Source organism: Anopheles marshallii, chromosome 3 (genome assembly GCF_943734725.1).
Source record: "Anopheles marshallii chromosome 3, idAnoMarsDA_429_01, whole genome shotgun sequence".
Lineage (NCBI taxonomy): Eukaryota > Metazoa > Arthropoda > Insecta > Diptera > Culicidae > Anopheles > Anopheles marshallii.
The window spans coordinates 11,149,869-11,170,781 of record NC_071327.1 but is presented as its reverse complement, the minus strand read 5'-3'; the positions used below and the strand labels follow the sequence as shown (position 1 = coordinate 11,170,781).

The following is a 20,913-nucleotide window of genomic DNA, read 5'->3' as shown; positions in this document are numbered from 1 at the left end:
TATTTTAACCCGACAATAGGTCCTTTAGGTGACTCTTTCGCATAAAAACCTTTTGGAATATAGGATTCGTTTCGGAACTGTCTCCTCCCTATCTTTCTATCTCTTGCCCACGCTCTCTTTTACCTATCTCGTCCTCTGAACTCATATAAACGAACGTCAAGTCAAGCCTCTCATCATCTACCAAAAATATTTAAAAAAAACATTCGTGCCCCTGCCTCCTCAAACATACAATTCCTCGAAAAATAAAATGCAAATTCCATCACTCAGGACCGTTCGATGCCGTATGATTGGAGCGTAGAGTGTTACGATCAGGAGGCAAGCGCACCATCGACGACGGATGTACGGGATGCAAGGCGCCATACCGACACCCGCTCGGGACCGGAAGCCCCAATAGCACGGTCGCAGGCCGGCCGAAGTGTGGTGGTTGTCACCGCAAGCACTCAGCCAGTGCCGTCCGCGTGGAGTAGAACCGGTGATGGTGACGATCTGACTTATGCGGAAATCGTTGCCGGACTTCGACGTCAGCGTCAGCGTGGTTACGATCCACCGCTACATGTGATTGAAAGACGCACCGGGCAACGCAATGTGACCAACATCTCGATCACGAGTCCGGTACAGCACAGTGACCGAAATGTTTCGGACGCTGTTGTTTCAATGACATCTACAGTGCCATCGTCTGCAGAAGCGATCAATATTGACCAGTACCAAGCAGCTCGTACTGTGGTCCAGCTAACCGGGGCTAATACGCAGGCTGTAGACGAACCGATTGCCCGCGAGCCTCCAAAGGAACAACGCAAATCCCGTAGACCACCTTCAACATCTCCCAAACTACCGATCCGTCCGCCAGATACGATCGATTCCATGACCTCAAGCATCATAAACGTGACCACATTTGTTGGTGCTACCTCCACCCAGCCGGTGGTAGTTATGACCACCGCGAAGGGACCGGAACTAACGCAGCCCGAGGTAGCGAGCATTGGGTCCGCAGGACCCGCATCGGTATGGTCTTTTGGAAATAAGACCTACGCAGAAGTGTTGAAAGAAATAGCCGCATCTAATCAATATCGCATGCAACAGCAACAACAACAGCAGCAAGAATTTCTACAGCCATCGTGGAGTGAAAGCAGCTACCACCAGCAAGGTGCTGTTGGAAAACAGCATCCCGGTGCACCTGTTCGCCTTGGAGTACCTCAACCCTACGCCAACCGTTCCCGGTCGACGTCAAGAAATCGTCGAAAGCCGGAAGCTGTGTCGCGTGTAAATATTGTACATAGTGAATATCAACAAACGACACCATCTAGTCAAGTGCAGCAAACGGTGCGTCCAGGAAAAGTGCATTCAAGATCGGCTTCCGTTAAAAGCAATGCATCGTCAACTACAACACAGGGAACTGGTGCGGGTGAGAAGATGGCCAAGAAACAGGCTGCCCAGCAAAGTGTGACCGATCGTAAGAATGTTCGTGCTGCTGCTGCTGCTGCCGTCGTGAACGCATCCGAACATAGACCATCCGAACAGAGTGATCCGACCGAAAACATCAACTACAGAAAGGCGAAGAAGGGCAAGATTAAGCAGATACAAAGCAAGGATGACAAGTTGCTACCAGTGCCGCAAGAACCGAAACCCGAGAAGCAACGGCAAGTGTTTGTGACCGAGATCAATGTGAACAAATCCGAAACGCCCGCCAGACAATCCGCCAGCCCGATGAAAACAGTGTCCATAGTGAATCTAACCGATCAGCCAGAAGTGATTGCTAGTGCCGAGACGAAAATAACGATTAATGTGAACGAACCGGTGCAGGCAGTTGCAGAGCTGAAGGAGACAGAGCCCCAGAAGGAACATTACGTGACGCAGATCCAGCTGGATCAGCAAGCGGGTCAGCAACGTCAGCAGATTCGTAAAAGTGCCAAAAAGCGTAATAAAACCACCACCACTCATAAGCTGCTGGACATTAGCATGAGCGAACCGGTACCGGTACAAGAGCAGGGGAAAAACATATCGACTGTGGAGATCGTTTCACCAAAGGAGAAAAATGTGTCCGTAGTAGATTTGCGTCCGTTGCAGGAACCGTTGACGGTAACGTCAATCGAGTTGAAGGGCGATGCAATGGAAACGCTAGAAACGTACAGTAAGCAAATAGAGCATCGGCTTGATGCGGAAAGTTTGCTGGAGCATTCAAAAACCGTTGATACAGCTGCGACGAAAAGCACCAACGTGGTGCAAGATCCCAGCATATTTACTGAGGAAATCGTTCAAATTTCCCAACCGTACGTTACGATTGATCGACGTGAAACGGAAGAGTCTGTACAACAAACCGAGACGGTGAGTTATCATCGCTCGGAGGTGTCGTTTACTACCGTGACTGAAACTGTGCATGAGGAGATTAACGTTGAACACAAATCGAACTCAAAAGAGAGCAATGCTAAAACGTTCACTTCATCGTTACACATTGAACAGGCCAATGTTGAAGAATCGAATACAGAGAATGTGGCTCCATCAACAGATATTCGCGAAACAAATGAATTAAGCAAACAAGACGTTAAGCAGACAGTTGTAGAGAATGTGGCTAACGAAAGTGAAATTTGGTGTCCACCAACAAAGAAAAAGGGCAAAAAGAAACAATCCAAGAAGACGGATAAGACAAACGATGATCAACCAGACGATGCAACTAGCAGTCGGCGGACGATTGAGCAAAAAAGAACAGAATTTGTCAGATCAATGCTTACCGAAACAATGGATGAGACTAATGACAAAGTATCTGATACAAAACCGATCGTTGAGTGTACATCGAATGCCATTACTGCACCAATTGCACCTTCAGCAGAGGAGGTGATTCTCATGAGTGCTCGAGAAGAATCATTTTTAGCAAACATTAGTGAACCAATATCTAATGTTTATCTGGCTGAGGAAACTATCGTTATAAAAGCAGAAGAAGAACCGTTCTCAGCTGATAGGAGTGGTCCTATTTCCAATGTCGTAACGGATGTTACATGTCATGTAAAAGATCTGCCAATTCAAAGTCACCTCTCGTCGGAGGAAGTAGCCCTTATGAACGCTAGAGAAGAAGCATTCCTCACGGAAATGAGTAGCCCGATTGTTAAGGAAGAAACAGAAGTTGTATCTCAAGTGAATGAACCTTCAGCTCGTATTGATCTTTCGTTGGAAGAAATCGAACTCATGAACGCCAGAGAAGAATCGTTTTTGGCCGAGAATAGTACGCCAGTAGAGAAGCAAGAACGATCTCAAGTGGAGGAACCTTCGGCTCCGATCGATCTTTCATCGGATGAAATTGCGCTTATGAATGCAAGAGAAGAATCGTTTTTGGCAGAAATGGCTGGATCAACTGGATCACAGCTTGAGATCAGATCGAAATCTACCAACATGTCGAAGCCAGTTGGACCTTCATTCGAGGAAATGCGTAATCAACCGTCAACTATCGAATTAGAAGTTAAAATAGAAACAAAACCAGATCCTGTTTCATTGACACCTTCAGCAGAGGAGATAGCGCTCATGAACGCAAGAGAAGAAGCGTTCCTGGCTGAGATGAGTGTACAAGCTTCTAATGAAGCAATGAATGCTGACTCTACATTCAAGGACATGTCCGTTTCGGTTGGACCATCGGTGGAGGAAATAGCTGTGATGAATGCAAGAGAAGAAGCATTCTTGGTTGAGATGAGTGGTGTAGCTTCTCGTGCTGACTTAGAAATTGTAGCAAAACCAGACCTTGATTCAATGACACCTTCCGCAGAAGAAGTAGCACTCATGACCGCAAGAGAAGAATTATTTTTGGCTGAGATGAGTGCATCAGAGCCCATAGAAATTTTGGAAACGCCTGTTGCACCTTCAGCAGAAAAGTATGCGTTAATTACCGCTGCAGTCGAAATGAGTGCTCCAAACACAACGACCGACTTGAATGTGAATGTAGAAATGAAAGAAGTATCTATTACGGCTGAAATTACAGCAGAAGAAAAAACTCTCATGAATGCAAGAGAAGAATCATTTTTGGCTGATGTTAGCAAAGAAGCAGGCTCAAGTTCTGCAGATCGTGTGATGTTCAATGCAGAAAAAACGGTGCTAGAAGAAAACCAACTTGACGCAACGACCTCAATCTCTTCAACGGTCGATGAGCCTCTCGCACCGTTGGTCAAAGAACGTAGCACAACCAATCCATCAGTGGCAACTGATACTGGTGATGAATCGGCTTCAACTTTTCTTAGCTCCAAGCATACCGAAACAACGACCCTCGCAACCGGAAAGAGTCCAAAGAAAAAGCAAAAAGATAAGTTTAAGAAAATCAAAAAATCAGACGCCGCAAATATGGCAGCATTCCTTGAAGCGGAACGGAAAGTGTTCGAGGCAGAAGAAGCAGCACAAACCCAACCTGCCCCACCGGACCCGAGAGCACGTGATCAAACGTCACCGGGAATGAGCTCCATTACGAAGGAGCAGATTGAAACAATAATTGTGGGCATTAATTTTGAGCGGCAAAAATCACTCACCAGCGCAAATGATTCCGAAGCAAACGTTGGTGCGGCAATCCCACTGTCTACGGTCGATACATTCGTGAATATGCCCGACAGCCCAGTGAAGGGTGTCAAAGAGTTCCGAAGCAATTTGGTGTTTGAGGATTACGATTTTATGCATCAATCTCCGGTGAAACGATCTCATGAAATGGACCGTATCGATGGCAAAGGTGGTCGCGCTAAAGAGGGCAAGTTTAAGCCACTGTTGGAAAGCATTCCTTCCGATGCGGATCTTTTGGGTAAAGGTGACAGTCATGAAAAATCTACAAAGGAAATTGAGTCCACTGTCCCCGGCAACGCAACTGGCAAGATCACTACAACGGAACCTAGCAATCAAGAAAGTATGGATATAGACTCGGGCAAGGAAAACAATGATCCCGTGCAAAGGATTGTGATCAACTCCAAGTGGCGCGACAACCGACAGAAGATCTCGATGATAACACACGAGGAAGTGTTGTTGCAACCGGTTTCACATATAAAAATGCAGCTACCCAAAATCATTGCGGCAAAGGTGGAGAAAGTGTCGGTTCCCGAAGTAAGGCCGGATGTTGTACCGCTGGAACCGATTGTGCAAGAAACACCAAAGGAAGAATTTGTTGGTGTGGATGAAGAACTAGTGCATGACGATATTCAGATCGGGCAAGTAGCAACAGAAGTTTCCATGCTGGACATTTCACCTTCGATCGTGTACGAAACACAATCGGTGGATGTGCTGGAGAAGGAAGCATCTTTACCGGAGGGCACTGATATGGCGTCGGGAATGGTGGTGGCTACGGAAGCAAAGCAATCGAATACGGTTTCTGATACGGTCACTTTTGCCGAGCAGCAATCTTCTAGTCAGGAAGTGTACACGACAACTACAACTTCTGTCATGTATCGTACGACAACGATCACCTACATGCAGTCGGACGAGCAGGAGGAAATTAATGAAATCTACACAAGTCCCACGGTTGTTGAACAGCGTGTGAAAACGGTCACCACTCGGGACGATCCGAAGTTGGACGTATCGGTGTCATATTCAGAAGCGGATCGAAGTATGGGAGATGAAGTGATGGTGGAACGGATCGTGATTGAAAAAGACGAAACAGGCACTGTAGATGAAACTGTTACAAGTGAAACTGAACCCGATGAAAGTGTTCTGGAATCAAAGCAACCACTATTAGACAGTTCAGTGATATCAGAGGCAGATCGTAGTATGGGCGAGGAAGTGATCGACACAAAGACAATGATCGTATTGGAAGAAGGTGAAGGTGATGAGGAACGGGTAGTGCGAGAGATGTGTAAAGAATCTTTCCAACAAGACGCGTCTTTTGAGGTGGCAAAACAAACTTCATCGTCTGAAATAACAACCAGTGCAATCGAAGCAGTGCTGGATAATCCGCTTGAGCCGGAATCGTCTAACGGACAGGGTTACTGGCAGTATCATGATACTGAGAGACATTACATTCAGAACTTCGCGGTACAATCTTATGATAAGGAGCAGGAGGTAAAACTTGTAGAAAGTACGGTTGATGAACCCTCACCACCAAAAGCTGTAGAAGAAAGTAATGTTGAGGGATCTAACGTGGAAAAACGTGATAGAGAGCTCGCCGAAATCTATCGTACCTTACAGCAGTCCTATTTAAGTACGTGGCAGTTGCGTGATGCCGAGAATGATTATCAGAAACTAGATGCAAGAGAGGCAAATAGTATAAAGGTAGAAAAGATGTTGATTGAACCCTCGTTACCTTCCAACATACCAATGGAAACTCTGGGTACTGACTTGACAGTTTTGGATAAAAAAGCGGAACAAGAAAGCACATTAACGAGTCAACTCGAAGTAATGAAGAGCTTGGGACTGTCTTTAAATAACAATTGGCATTTGCGAGAGGCAGAAATGACCTATGAAAAACTAAAAACTCAGGAAACGGCAAAAGAGTCTGAGACGGAATGTGTGACAGATCTAGATGTACCGGCTCAAGTAAACAGCGAATTGTTACCTTCGTTGGATAGTAATTTCATCGAGCCACAGCAGAATCCTCCTACTGAACAGTTCACTACAAAAAGTTCTTTAGGAGAATTTATGCTGCAAACATCAAGAGAAGAGGATTTGAAAAGCGCTTTGTACTATGCATCGGTCGATTCCCATGACACCCTGTTGCTTCGCGATGCAGAGAAGAAATATGTTTTGCTAAGACAGATTGATACGACTAAGCCCGAAAAGATAGAGGATACCGTTTCAATTCCCACCAGTTTGTCGGATGAAATCGATGAACTTGCATTACACGATGCTGAAGAGCGGGAGCTTTTAAGCCTCTCAGCTATGTCACAGGCAGGAACTTTGGAACAAGTTGGGTCTGAGACTGTTGTTGAAGACGAAGAAGTAACATTTGACAAAACATTGGACGTTGTTCTTTGCCCAGACAGCGAAGAACAGGAGCTTTTGAGAGTCTCAGCTATGTCAAGAGTAGAAAACATGGAATCAGTTGTGCCTGAGACTGCTGTGGAAGAAGTGACAGTTTTTGACAAACCAAAGGATGAAGTTACCTGTCTAGACACCGAAGAACAGGAGCTTTTGAAACTCTCAGCTATGTCTAGAGACGAAATCTTGGAACCATTTATGTCTGAGATAACTATGACAGAAATGATAGTATGTGACACACAATTGGAAGAAATTTCTTGTCCAGATGCCGAAGAACAGGAGCTTTTGAAACTCTCGGCTATGTCAAGAACTGAAATTGCGGAACCAGCTGTGCCTGAGACTGCTGTGGAAGAAGTGACAGTTTTTGACAAACCAAAGGATGAAGTTCCTTGTCTAGACACCGAAGAACAGGAGCTTTTGAAACTCTCGGCTATGTCTAGAGGAGAAATCTTGGAACCATTTATGTCTGAGATAACTATGACAGAAATGATAGTATGTGACAAACCATTAGAAGAAATTTCTTGTCCAGATGCCGAAGAACAGGAGCTTTTGAAACTTTCGACTATGTCAAGAACTGAAATTGCGGAACCAGCTGTGCCAGAGACTACTGTTGAAGAAGTGACAGTTTTTGACAAACCAAAGGATAAAGTTACTTGTCTAGACACCGAAGAACAGGAGCTTTTGAAACTCTCGGCTATGTCTAGAGGAGAAATCTTGGAACCATTTATGTCTGAGATAACTATGACAGAAATGATAGTATGTGACACACAATTGGAAGAAATTTCTTGTCCAGATGCCGAAGAACAGGAACTTTTGAAACTCTCCGTTATGTCGAGAGGAGAAATCTTGGAACCAGTTGTGCATGAGACTGCTGTGGAAGAAGTGACGGTTTTTGATAAACCAAAGGACGAAGTTGCTTGCCTAGACAGCGAAGAACTGGAGCTTTTGAAACTCTCGGCTATGTCCAGATCAGAAGCCTTGGAACCAGTTATGGAACCATCACACCATGTTCCTTGTCCAGACAGCGAAGAACAAGAACTTTTGAGGCTGTCAACCATGTCCAAGATAGATGCTCTGGAACCAATAGTGTTTGAAACTACTCAAGAAGAAGTGATAGTTTGTGAAACAACATTGGATAATGTGTCTTGTCCGGACAATGAAGAACAGGAGCTTTTGAAGCTTTCGGTTATGTCGAAGGCAGCAGACTCTGGACCAATATCATCTAGTTCTGTAGAAGTGTTGACAGTACGTGATACGCAGTTGGCCGACGTTCCTTGTTCAGGGCAAGAAAATCAAGAACCGTTTAACAAACTTGCATTTGAAAAGAATACCCAAGAACAGGAAGCTATTGCTGCTGTTACTACCGTTGAAGTCGTCGAACAAATAGAATCATCAATGCAGTCTGAGAATGTACAACAGTTTGTGATAGAGTTGTCCGTGGCAGAAACTAAAGAATCTGTTCTGCATGAAGATATAGGTGATGAATCTATCAGCAGTGTGGATCTGTCAAAATCAAGTGCATTTGATTCAAGTATGGCTTCGGTCATTAGCAAACCAGAAATTTCCTTCATTAACTTACCGCTAGAGAAGAATGTAGCAGCAGAAGACATTGAGCTGATGGTTTCCAGCATTGAGTCTAACGAAGGAGTAATTAAAACAGCCATTTCGCCAGATCAAAATGCAGGAGAGATTGTAGTAGAAGGAAAATTGCTAGTTCAAGTAAATATTCCCCACAAGAGCACTGAAAAACAGCACACAACAGACCGAAAAGAAAAACGTAAGAAAGAGAAAAAGCAAGCGAAAAAGTCCAAACAGTTAACGCACGATGCAGGAGCTTCGAAGGAAAGTGCTGTGGCAAATGTTACAGATTCGGCCAATGAAAAGCCCAAGACTGAAACAGAACCACCAGTTCCAAATGTTTGGGAACAAATGAAGGGCAAGAAGACGTATGCCGAGGTAGTAGCGGGTAAGGAGGCAGAACGTAGAAGACTTTTGGAATTGCAAAAGATGAAATCTCAGTCTTCTAATGTGCCAATGGCAGAGGAAACGAAATCTCTACCGCAGGGTGTAAGTGCTACAGACAAGGTAATGTCTCGTAACGAGAGCTTCGTTGAAGTTGAGCTCAGTAACGAAACAGACCTTCAGTCTTTTATCGATAGCAACAAGAGCTACGAAAGCATGGCAAAACCAAGCACATCCTGGGCAGATATTATCGACGATGATGTCGTAGATAACAGCATTGTTGGCACTGTGCTGATTAATCCACCAGAGGAATCAATAGGCAAAATTGAACCCACGGAGGTGGTCGATACATCAGATCAACATGTGCCGGAAAAGCAAGCAGTAGAGCAGGGTAATCAGGAAGTTTCTGTTAAACGTGAAACGAAGCAAAAGAAAAAGCAAAAGAAACGGGTTATAGGCCAAGTTGTCAGTCCAGCGGAAGATATATCACAGTCTTCAGAGCTGCATGAAACGGAAATAGACACAACCACGTCTACGACGGAAACATCAATCTGGCAAACTGGTCCGCTTTACGCTGATGTTGTGGCCCAAAACTTGCAACGCGAAACAGAAGCGATAACTCTTTCGTCTTCAGTTGAAACTGATAGTCAATTGGACGTAAGTGAAGCTCCCCAAGCAGTTGTAGCTGAAGCTGTATATACAGTTTCAGATAGTGTATCAGACACAAAAACACCTGAGTTGATTGTGGCTGAAGATACTGTTCAAAGTACTAACCGGACTCAAAAGGAAGGCAAGGCAGCGAAGAAAAAGAATAAACACATTAAGTTCCAGCAGGTCACTTTGCAAGTGGAGAATTTACCTGCTGAGACAGAAACAGATACCGCTATGTCCTCAGTTGATGTGCAGCCTGCTGAAGTTTCTTTCACACTTCCAACTGCGCCAGAGGACACAATTCAAGAACAACCATGTACATCAGGTGCAGGTTCTGTGGGTGTCAGTGGTATTACTAAGCGTGTTTTGAAAATGGTTCAAACAGCAAAATCTGCAGAAAATAAACCAGAAGAAAAAGAACACGGTGAGTCGGTTGTCGATACAACTATCGAAATGACTGCCACAGATGGTACCGAATCAGATTCGTTGAGGTCGCCTTCAAAGGAGGATGTAAAACCGCAAGACGATGATACTTCGAGAGTTAAAAAATCGAAGAAAAAACAGAAGAAACAGCCCTTGAAACATGGATCTAGCGATGAGTCGGCTGATATGCAAACTGCCAGTAATTCTTCTGAAAAACCTACCGTAACGGTGCCACTGTCTGAGTCTCGCAAAGAAATAGCTCATCTCCATGAGCATGTGCATGAGAATGTGGAACGTGTCGAACCTAATGTGGATGACCCAACGTCATCCAGTGTAGATCACGAGAAACATGTGAAGTTCTCTGTAGAAGTCGAAATTCTCAAGGAGGTTCCTTTGTCAGAATCACCTAAAGAAATTGAACATCTTCTAGAGCATCACGCACACAGGCCGATGGTGGAAGAGGAAATACCTCCTGCAGAGCATTTGGATGATGATCATAAGCATGTGAAGTTTGTAGAGGAGATATCGGTATTACCATCAGTGCCACTTTCCGAATCTGTTAAGGAATTAGAGCAATTGAACAGTACCACAGAGACCGTCGGAAATGAGTTAGAACGGCAGGAAGAAACAAGTGATAATGCAACAGAAGAAGACAATAGTGAGAAGAGAGTAAAGTTTGACCATCAGGTGGAAATTCTACCCACAGTACCGTTCTCAGAATCAAGCAAGGAAATAGAGAGCAAGGAAATAGAAACCGAGAAGGAAGCATGCATCGTAAAGGATGACGAACATATCCCATCGGAACTAGAGAGTACTACTGTCCGTGAAACAAACTCGATGAAAATTGAAGTAGTTGAGTTGGTCGGTAGTCCAAACCCGGCGAACTCGGAAGATGATAAACGAGTGAAGTTTGATCCTATGGTAGAAGTGTTACACAATGTACCATTCTCAGAATCGGTTAAGGAAACGTCCGGTCTTGGAGTTGAAAAGCAGGAACAAGCTCAGCAGGTGGAAGATCTGGCTATGGTAGAGAGTCCTGGTGGCCCACCGCAACCAGAACGACGCGTTTCCTTCTCTAATACTGTGGTCAAGATAGAGCTGGAACATGAAGATGACGATGATGGATTCGAAGTGATAGACATGGCGGAAGTTGAAGAAGTGGTGGACGTTTGTTCGGAGTCTTTGGAACCTCGGGAAGAAATAGTACCCCAAGATCAGACACAAGAGAACACTTCGGATACGGTGTCTGCTGTACCAAAGACGGTTGAAAAGAATGCTTCTAAGAAGCAAAAGAAATCCAAGAAAAAGTCCAATGCAAAGCACGCTGGTGTCAAATCCGCTTCGCAGGATGATTCTGAACCGGAGAGTACTCTTTTCACGTCCGACGTGGATGTAGCCGCTCAGACTCCTCGGCCGGGTCTTCTGTACGCAGATGTAGTCGCTCAAAAGCCGGAAAAAGACGCACATAGTACCCTGACAGCTCAAATCACAGATTATGATACCGAAACGGTCGTTCGGGAAGATTATTTAGTAGTGCAGGAAATTTCTGTCACGGAGGTGTCTACTTCTCGTGAAACAGACATTGTTCAAACCGTGCAAGCGGAACTGACACTTCCACAGGAGCCAAGCGCTTACGAGCCTGCGGAGATTGTGGATGTTCACGTCGAAGAAAACATTGTTTTGCCCAAAGCGCAAGAACTGTTTGATAATGAAGCCTTGGTGAGCCAGATGTCCAATAAGGACGGTACGATAGATGATGTAGGAAACAGCGATTTGCAGTTTGTTTTGCCACCTATCAAGACGAATGACGATTCGGCAGTTGAAAACGCTCAGCTGCGTAGCGTACCTTTGGAAAAGATTGTGACGGTTGACAGTGATACAACAGAACAGCCTACAAATAACGCTGATGGACCAATGTCCATGCAAGGGCTCTACTGCATTTGGCAGGATAGATCTTGGCTTGATCGATCGTTGTACCGGCAAGCCGAGGAGCGATATGCGATGACAAATATCAATAATGCCGTGTGCGAAGAACTACAGCATGTCGCGGAACACGAAGTTCCTAGCAGTGTCACCATTGCTAGTGACGTCAACACACCACCAACAGCAACAGTAACAGCTGCCCCTGCAGCCACTAACAATGTACTAACACCAACGCCTCACACCCCTTGCGAAGAGTTATCCTTGCAGCAAACTGCGCCCATTTTGAGCGATGTATCCTTGGTCCCATCCATCCCCGTCCGACCAGCATCCGACTCCACGTGCAATCTTCCCATCCCAGTCCGTCCCCATTCTCCTTCATCCTTCGATCCTTCACTAGGTTCAACGGACAGCGTAGAATTAAGTAAACAAAATGTGGCTGAATGCACAGACAGTAAACAGGTGACGTTGTACTTCGTAGATGTAGTTGTTAGTGTTTAGCTGTACGTTGACTTTATGTTTTGTTTTGGTTTTGCTGATCGCACTTAAGTTCATTTTCATTTTTAATTGTATGCTTTCTTATGATTTCGTTATTAATTAAAGCTCTTTTTTTTATCTGTGATAAGCACGGTTTTATTTCGACCAAAAATACGTCAGGTATTTTTCTAAATGCTTCAAAATTGTCGCAAAAAAACCGTACTTATCCTTTTCATTAACTTGATGCTTGTTGAGCAATTGTTGTATCGGATCGCTACCCAACACGTGTAGTTTGTAGCTTGTATGTGTAATGTCCTTTTGTTTTGCATTGACCGACACCTTAAGGTTCGGTGTCTAAACGGTCGCCTAATTGGCTAATTTCATCCTTCATCGCACATGTGTTATTGTTGTTGCGTGTGACCGTTGTCTGCAGCCACTCGGCGCAATCGAATATCATCATCGGCCAAACAGGAGTATATGTAAATTTGACACTTTTAACCACCCCGCCGCTGATGCCATTTCGTGTAGGCTCTAATTATAGCTATGATTAGACGAGTTTCAACCAGACTAAACTGTATCGCGCTATCTGCAGCTCTTTACCCAGTATCAGTAGCAACAATCACAACAATCCTAATCCAACACGAAAAACCGACTGAGAACTTTTCATGCATCAAATATCATTTCACTACTGAATCAGTTATGAGTTTTTTGCCGAACGAAGCGTCTCCAACCATTGCTTCCTAAGTATTGCACAAAAAACCGGAACGTTTTGTCTGTAATGTCTTTCGTAAATTTATTTTATACTTTCCTTCTGGTCATTTAACGTACGCGTGGTGGTTAAAAGGTGTAAAATTTCCTAATGCTGACATATTGGTTATTCGTTGTGTCCGCGGTCTTTAATGTGCCGAAGCAAAGCGTCCACAACACAATAGCCGTGTTTAAGTCGATTGTGCATGAAAAAAAAAACAAACTGAACAATTCTGGTCCGATTATGTTACCGTTCTAATGTAGAGCCGTGTTTAATGTTTTGTGTTGTGTTATGATATTTGGTTAGACTATTTTTGGAAGGACCTTCGGTTGTTATTTCTGGCGCCGTTAAGGCAAAAATTCAGCTGAAACTAGTGCGCGGCGCAGTTTTTGTGTTAGAAAAAAACAAAACGAAGCGATGATGAGCAAAACGAAAGCAATGTTTGCCTTTTAGTGACGTTTTGTACGTTTTTTTTTTTTTTAGTTTTGTTTCAACCCGAGTGTGCGCGTTTCGAAACCCCGAGTGCTAAACCATTTCGTTCGTTTTCCATCTTACAGGCACTAGCGCAAAGTGTTGAAAGTATTCTGGACTCGCTGATCAGTGCGGAACTAGAGATGAACAATTTACCGTACGACAACGTGAACGATCTCATCAAGGGTCTTCAGGTATGACGCATTCGCAATCGGTTGCGAGAAGGGTGATGTAATGTAATTGTTAATTCATCTTCTAATACATATCGTTACTCCTCATCCTCCTCACTTACAGGTCCTCATAACGAACTTAGCTGAGTACAAGCAACAGAATTACGCCATCGCAAGATCCCTACCGGCGAACGCAGACAGCCATGTACGGGCAGCGGTTGAACAAATCGACCAACGAATCGACTTATTACGGCAACGAGCGGAAAATGGCCTCGAAAAGATTCAGGTTTGCTCTGAAAATGGTCAGAATTTGGCAGAGTATTGAGCTAATTGAGTTTTTTCTTCATCTCGTCTTTGACTTTGTAGCAAACTTTAAAACAACGAGAGCATAGGAAGACGGAAATTCGGAACTACCTAGAATTATTAGAGGGAATCGAAAGATGGCTATCCGGCACCAGCATACATCTAATGGAGATGACCGAATGCAGTACGGTGGAAGAAATGCAACGTCGAAAGGATGAGGAAAGTGCGGTTCTAAAAGATTTGCGCGAAAAGGAACAATTTTTGAAGGAGGTGTTGGATAAGACAGCATCATATCTTGTGTACAAAGATGTAACCGATCGTACGGCTGCGCTGAGAGAGAACTTGACCGTGTTGATACGCATCCTGCGCGAAAAAGCGTTGATTCTGGAGAATAATATTCAACGGATTACTGATCATTTGCATCCCGTGGAGGCAACGATTCTGCCACAAACGGTGGACATCGAAAGTCAAACAAGTCCACTGACATCAATCGAACCAGTGCCTGTATCGGCTGACGTAGTACAAGGTGAAGTGCAACTGCCTGTTAGTGTGGTCACTCAAGAATCTTCTGTCCAGACGCAATCCGCAGCGGAACAACATACTACCGACAACATATTGATTATCCAATCGGTGGTTAATGGACGTGAAACAGTACAGATCTCCAACGTGCCGCGCTCGATCGGCTTAGCGGATCAGCAGCTGGAGGAATCGGTTGTCGTTGAGGCAAGATATACACAGCCGACAGAAGGAAGTGAGTTTGATAGATCGTCGGAGTTGTTGGTGAAGAATATTCCGACTCAGTTCGAGACTACTTTTACCGAACCAGACGATACAACCACGGAGATTGTAGTGAATCGGGACGGATCGAAGAGAATAACTTTGCGAAAGGTAGTCCAGCCAGCTCAATCCATCGAATCAACTGCACCCGGAAAGGCATCGATTGTTACATCGGTAGACTTGGCTACGCAGCAGCCGGAAACGCGCGCAATAACGGGTGACGAGAGTGTTGTGGTGGACGTTGAAGGAGTTGACGTTGTGCTGGAAGAAAGTAGTAAACAGGAACGGGATGAAGCGATAGAAGCTGGTGAGCTACCAGTGTTGCCCAGCGAGTCACCGATACAGGAAGCAGCCCAGACAGTGGTTGCAGAAGTACTGGAAGAGTTGGAACAGAAGATGCAAACGACTGAGCAGGCTGCCGAACAGCAGCCGGAAGAACCGCCACAGGTATTCGATTCACATGCTCAAATCGCACCAGTAGAGTTGATTGCTTCTATCGTTGAGTCACAAACTAGTACTAGTACACTATTAGGCGCTGATGCTGAAGTTGTTGCTGCTCCTACCGATGCTGTTGCAATCGATTCCTTAAGCCTTAACGAACCACTTACAGCCGGCGGAGAATTAAACGTACCGGAGCAAAAACCGGTAGAGTCGATAGAAGACATCTGGCCACCGTCGGAACATGTGTGTAATGTTACAGGTCCCGAGCGTTCGTTACCACTTTCACCAGTACATACGCAAGCGAGGGAAGTTGTTGCAGACCCCGTAATGAGCGAAGAAAGCCAAGAGGCACAACAGATATGGCCGACAAGTCCGGAACGTGGTTCCGACTATATCCAAATAGAGCCGAATGTTTTGAAGTCTGACGTGGACGATGCAGAAGTAGAGAAACTAGTCCCTATAGTAATGGAAGATCAAGCATTGGAATATGTCGCAGTTGATCGTGAGCAAGAGATAGAAGTACCTATACTGATGGAAAGGCAAATTAGTGTTTCGAGTGTACCGCTTACGAGTGACGTGCCGGAGGAAACTATTCAACCACACGAGGATATTGCAGCCCCAATGCCCGACACTCCTGCTTTGAGAAGCGAACCCACGTTGGAAGTGATTGAATCAAGCACCTTGCGTTCTGAACCGCTTGTAGAAACAACGATTACGCGGACCACCGATACAATTGAAGACGCTGATAGTTGCACAACAATAGTGGAAACAGTTTTGATCACTAAAACTACAACCACAGAGGAAATAATTGAGATCCCGGTTGAAGTAGAATGCGTCGAGTCTGTTGCGGATGATGAGCAGGAAGAAAAGGTAATGATCGAAAAGGTGACGCATGTGACTACGATTGTAGAGCGAGTTCTTGTAGAAGATGACACTGAAGAAGCTACAGGAGGTCCTATGATTGAGGAAATTGTTAGTGAACCGACTGCTGACACAATGTTGGTGAAACAAGAACCGGTGCTTACTACTCCCATCGATGATGAAAAGAATCTACAGGTTCAAGTGGCATCGATTGGTGAATCACAGTCCTCTTCTCTGAAGGTGTCCATGACCGTTGATCCAACCGAAACAAAGAAAATAAGTGTCAGTTTGATCGAGGTGAAATCGACAGAAATGACACCTATCGATGATAACAAACAAACGGAACATGTCGAATTTGAAGAAATTTCTGGATTAAAAGCAGTTGAGGTTGATCCAGGTTATGAAGCTGATAAAACTGCAACCGCCGCCGAGGGCGAACCGGAAGATGACGATAAGGGCAAGAAGAAGCGCAAAAAGAAGAAGAAGGGTAAGCTCGAAAACGAGAAGGCTAGCAATACTGACCAAATGCCGGTAGCTGAACCAAATGCAGCTAAGTCGTTGCACACTGACGGTCGTTTGTCTGAGGCCCAAGAATCGGAACAACGGTTTGACTCGTACCAAAGCTTTACAGAGGAAGATCAACCTCAGACCAGTACGGTGAACGTTATGGAAGAAGCCGTCGAGCCGGAGATTGTTGAAGTTCCGATCAACATTCAGGAGAAAATCGTGGTACCCACCGAGGTGATTGAGGCGATTTATACGGAAGACGTACAGCAGCAAACAACGCCAACTGAGCTTACGTCTGGACAGGAGGTTCGCGATCCAGCTGATGTGGAGATAGAAAAGATCACCTCAGAACGATTGATGGTACCGATCGATTGGGAGCAACGATCCATGCAGACATCACCTGAACCAGAAATTCAGCGCACTTCTCAACAAACTTCTCCTTTGATGGTCGAACAGCAAGAATCGGTAACCGAGCAAGAGACAAAAGAAATACAAACCACAGTTGTAGAAGCAATGGAGATAGAAACACAAACGCTTCAACCTTTGGCGCTGGTTCAACAGGAAGCACAAACGGACGCACCGGAAGAATCGGTAGTTGCTGTACGTGAGGTCGACACGGTCGATACAGCAAACCAAACTGTGCCTATCGAAACGAAGGAAACTCAACAGCAAGCCGAAAATACCGAAGAGATTGTTGGACCGATACTGGGACAGATTGTAAAGGAAGTGATTGATCCAGCAACGTTGTTCAAACGACAATCGGCACAAACTAGCCCTGTACATTTTGCTGAACAAACTGCATTGGAACCGAGCGTAGCCGTTGAGAAGACAGATGATAGCGCACAAACAAACTTCCCCGATGTGCAAGATGCTAATGTTGAGACAGACACAGTGCTTGTCGAAGATCGCGGGATCTCTCCGCATGCAGAATTATCTGCGGTGGAAGAAGAGACTCCGTGCGTTACACAGCCTGTGTTAACGACTGAATCTGCTATGCAAACGAGTCCCATGCACGATGTGGTGCCGGTAGAGTCGGAGGTGTCACCAAAATACGAAATACAGGATGAAATTCTCATTCAAACCGTTGCTCAAAACGTACCGACGGTCGAGAGCGTAGATATGCAAACAGTACAAATCCCAACTACCGAATCTGACGCCCAAACTACCCCAGTAGCAGTGGCTGAGATTACCGAAACGGTTACAATTAGCACGCAAACGAAACCGGAGCAATCACATCTGAAACCGGATGGGGAAGCGAAGCATACTTCCGACGATAAGGAAAGCACCAAACGTTCGAAGTCGAAAAAATCTAAGAAATCGAAGGAAAAATCAATCCCGATAGAAGTTGAAGTGAGTACGCAGATGATGGTGCCCAGCTTGAGTGCCGGTGGTGTACCGATGCCAGGCTCTGGTGGGAACGAAACGGTGACCGTAACAAAGACGATCATTACTGATGGTAAAGGACCAGATGGACAGGGAGATGTCAGCTTAAACATACAGGTCGACATTGATCCATCGTTCGGTACGGTTGAGGAACGAACAACAACATCCTCCTACCACGAGAAGCAACCCTTGACAACGGTCAGTTGTCCCATCAATGAATCGCTAGACCGTTTGCAAAGTCAAAATTTGCAGTTGAGCTTATCAGATTGTTTCTCTATCATGAAGTCGCAACAAAACTATGCCGAAAACCGAGTAATACCGTGGAACGATATTAATCAAATGTTCGACCACATGAAACTCCCGTCACTAGCTCCAGCTGCGGACGACGGTATGCAACAGGAAAATGATTATCCGATTTTGAGAACATCGAATCTACATGATGAAGATGACGAAACTAGCTCGACAAACGACGATCTGGACCAGATGCTACAATTGTTACAAACGAATGACAACGATCCGATCGCACAGCAGCATGTACTGTTTGATGTGGTGGAAAATGTAGTCAAATCGTTGGAAGATCTCGATGCAGGAATGACTGTTGCGCAAGCGAACACGACAGATGGAGGGTCAGCATTGCACCGTGCGAAGCAGCTCCGGGTGTATAAAATTCGGTTGATACGCATCGAAGAACATATAGTAAAAATCATAACATATGTGCAACGCTCCAAGACCGGTCTCAATAAAGAGGTGGATGAATGCCTCAATAATTTGCTGCGGCAGGTGAAAGCCCTCGAGCAAACGGTCGCCAATGGGGAATCCAAGATCGATATGAATACGGCAAAGTCGCGTATTGTTGGTGAACAAATACGTAGAGCGGGCGAGACGGTGGAAATGGTGGAAAGTTCCTATAATGACCTCGTGGCGAACGATACCATTGCCATTAGCAGCAAACTTGGCCTTATTCACAATTTACAAGAGCACTGTAATGCGGTGATGACGTCATTGAAGACGTTTGACAATCCCGAGATAAAGTTGGACGACAGTACAGCTGGTGAGCTGGATAAAGCTATTCATGCGTTACGCCGGCTGGAAAATGGACTTGTGTTGGAACGAAACAAGCTCGTCCAGCTGTGTAGTCTAGCCGATGAGTACGAGCAGACGTTGCTCGAGTTCCAGGAGATAACAGCTACGGCAGAAGTGTTCATTGAAAATGAAATCGTTACCAATTCGCTCGAAGAGCTGCAAGAGGAAATGCAACGCTATCGCAAGTTTTTCGTCAATTTGAACCACTGTAAGGCGATACTGGAATCGCTAGAAACCAACCTCGATCCATTAACCCGCCAGAAGTATGCCGAGCTACATTCTTCCCTCTACAACCGGACGAAGGTAATATTGGAGCGGGCCGTCGATCGGGCAGGGAAGCTTGCCTTGGCGGCATCTCGCTGGACCGTGCTGGAGAAGGAGATGGTGGACGAAAAGCAATGGCTTCAGGTGGCTCAACAACGCGTGCCAGACTTGAGTAACGTTTCGTCGCAGGACTTTGAGCGGTATATCACGATGTACGAATCGCTGGAACAGGACATTGCTAATCACTTGACAAAGATGCGATCGCATCACGAGATGGCCCGGCACATGCACGAGCTGATCTCAGCACCGACTGTCGAGAGGGAAAGTAACGAAGCGTTGCTTGTGGCAATGCAGCTACAGGAGGAGGTATCACTGTATCTGAACCTGGTGACCAAGTTTAAGGCGCAATGGAATCGATACAATACTCACGCGGATCGATTGGTTGACTGGCTGGACGTATGCCAGGGCAAGTTAGCTAACATCACGATCGAAAAGAACCTCTCCGAAACTCCAGTCGATGATATGCGAACGTTTTGGGAAATTAAGGCCCAGTACGAGGTGCTCAATAACAAGGTGTACAAAACCGCCTGCGACACGTTCGGTCAGGCACTGCGTACCATTTCCGTAACGGATGAGCAATTGCAGCGTCAACTGCACGGTCAGCTGCTAGACGACTGGAACGCAGTGTCGAACCGGATCGATGACATACAGCGCCACATTGCGGAATCGATGAAAACCAAAGGTACGCCACCGGGCGATAAACTGGCGTTCATCGAGCAGGAACTGCAGGAGATTGCCCGCGAGTTCGATAGCAGCAAAGCGGTACTGAAAAGCCAGGAAGATCTGTACGCTTACATCGAACGGATACAGACGCTCAAGACTCGCATCCAACTGATCGACACCGAGCTGGTAGGCCAGTTTGCACTAGATCTCGACTGCAACACTGAGAAGGCGGGTGCCGTTTTCAAAACATCGCGCCATCTATCGCAACAGATATCGGAAGAGCTGGATGCGGCCGAGCTATTCTACCACCGGCTGGAAGATATTGAGCTTGGTATAAAAGCACAAGAAGAACGACTCACGGGTATTGCTCGTGTGCTGGACGAATGTAGTGGCAGCGTCAACGGTAAACGATCGGTCATCGAGAAAGCGCTGGCAGATTGTAAAACCAGCCAGGATGCGCTCGGACCCTGCTGGAGTGAGTTGATGCGCCTTCGGCAGATGCTTCACACGCTGCCGATGAACCTCAAGGTTTCGGTATCGCCGTTACAAACGGAGCGGGATTTATCCACGCTGCAAAACGTACACAGCGATCTTGAGCACCGGTCGGACGAAGTGATGACGTTGTTGCGGAACCGTTTGGCACTGTGGAACAAGTTCCATAAGCAACTCGACATGATTCAGGAGCACGTACAGGAAACGGAGTTTATGATGGAACTGTTGCAGCTGCAGGAAAGTGCTGACTATAACCGACTGTTGAAAGCAACGGAACGTTTAGATGTAAGTATCTGTGTCGTATCAGTGGAACATTGCTACGTGGTACTAACGAAG

At 45.6% G+C, this 20,913-nt stretch overlaps 1 protein-coding gene across 1 annotated transcript in view; it reads left to right on the top strand.

The window, feature by feature from the left end:
• LOC128713649 (muscle-specific protein 300 kDa-like) overlaps positions 1–20,913 on the top strand; it is a 73,514-nt gene that overhangs the window by 45,779 nt on the left and 6,822 nt on the right. Inside the window, exons 15-18 of the mRNA XM_053808511.1 lie at positions 268–12,339; positions 13,660–13,767; positions 13,868–14,029; positions 14,110–20,862. Coding sequence (XP_053664486.1) covers positions 268–12,339; positions 13,660–13,767; positions 13,868–14,029; positions 14,110–20,862 — 19,095 coding nt within the window. The remainder of the gene's footprint in view (positions 1–267; positions 12,340–13,659; positions 13,768–13,867; positions 14,030–14,109; positions 20,863–20,913) is intronic.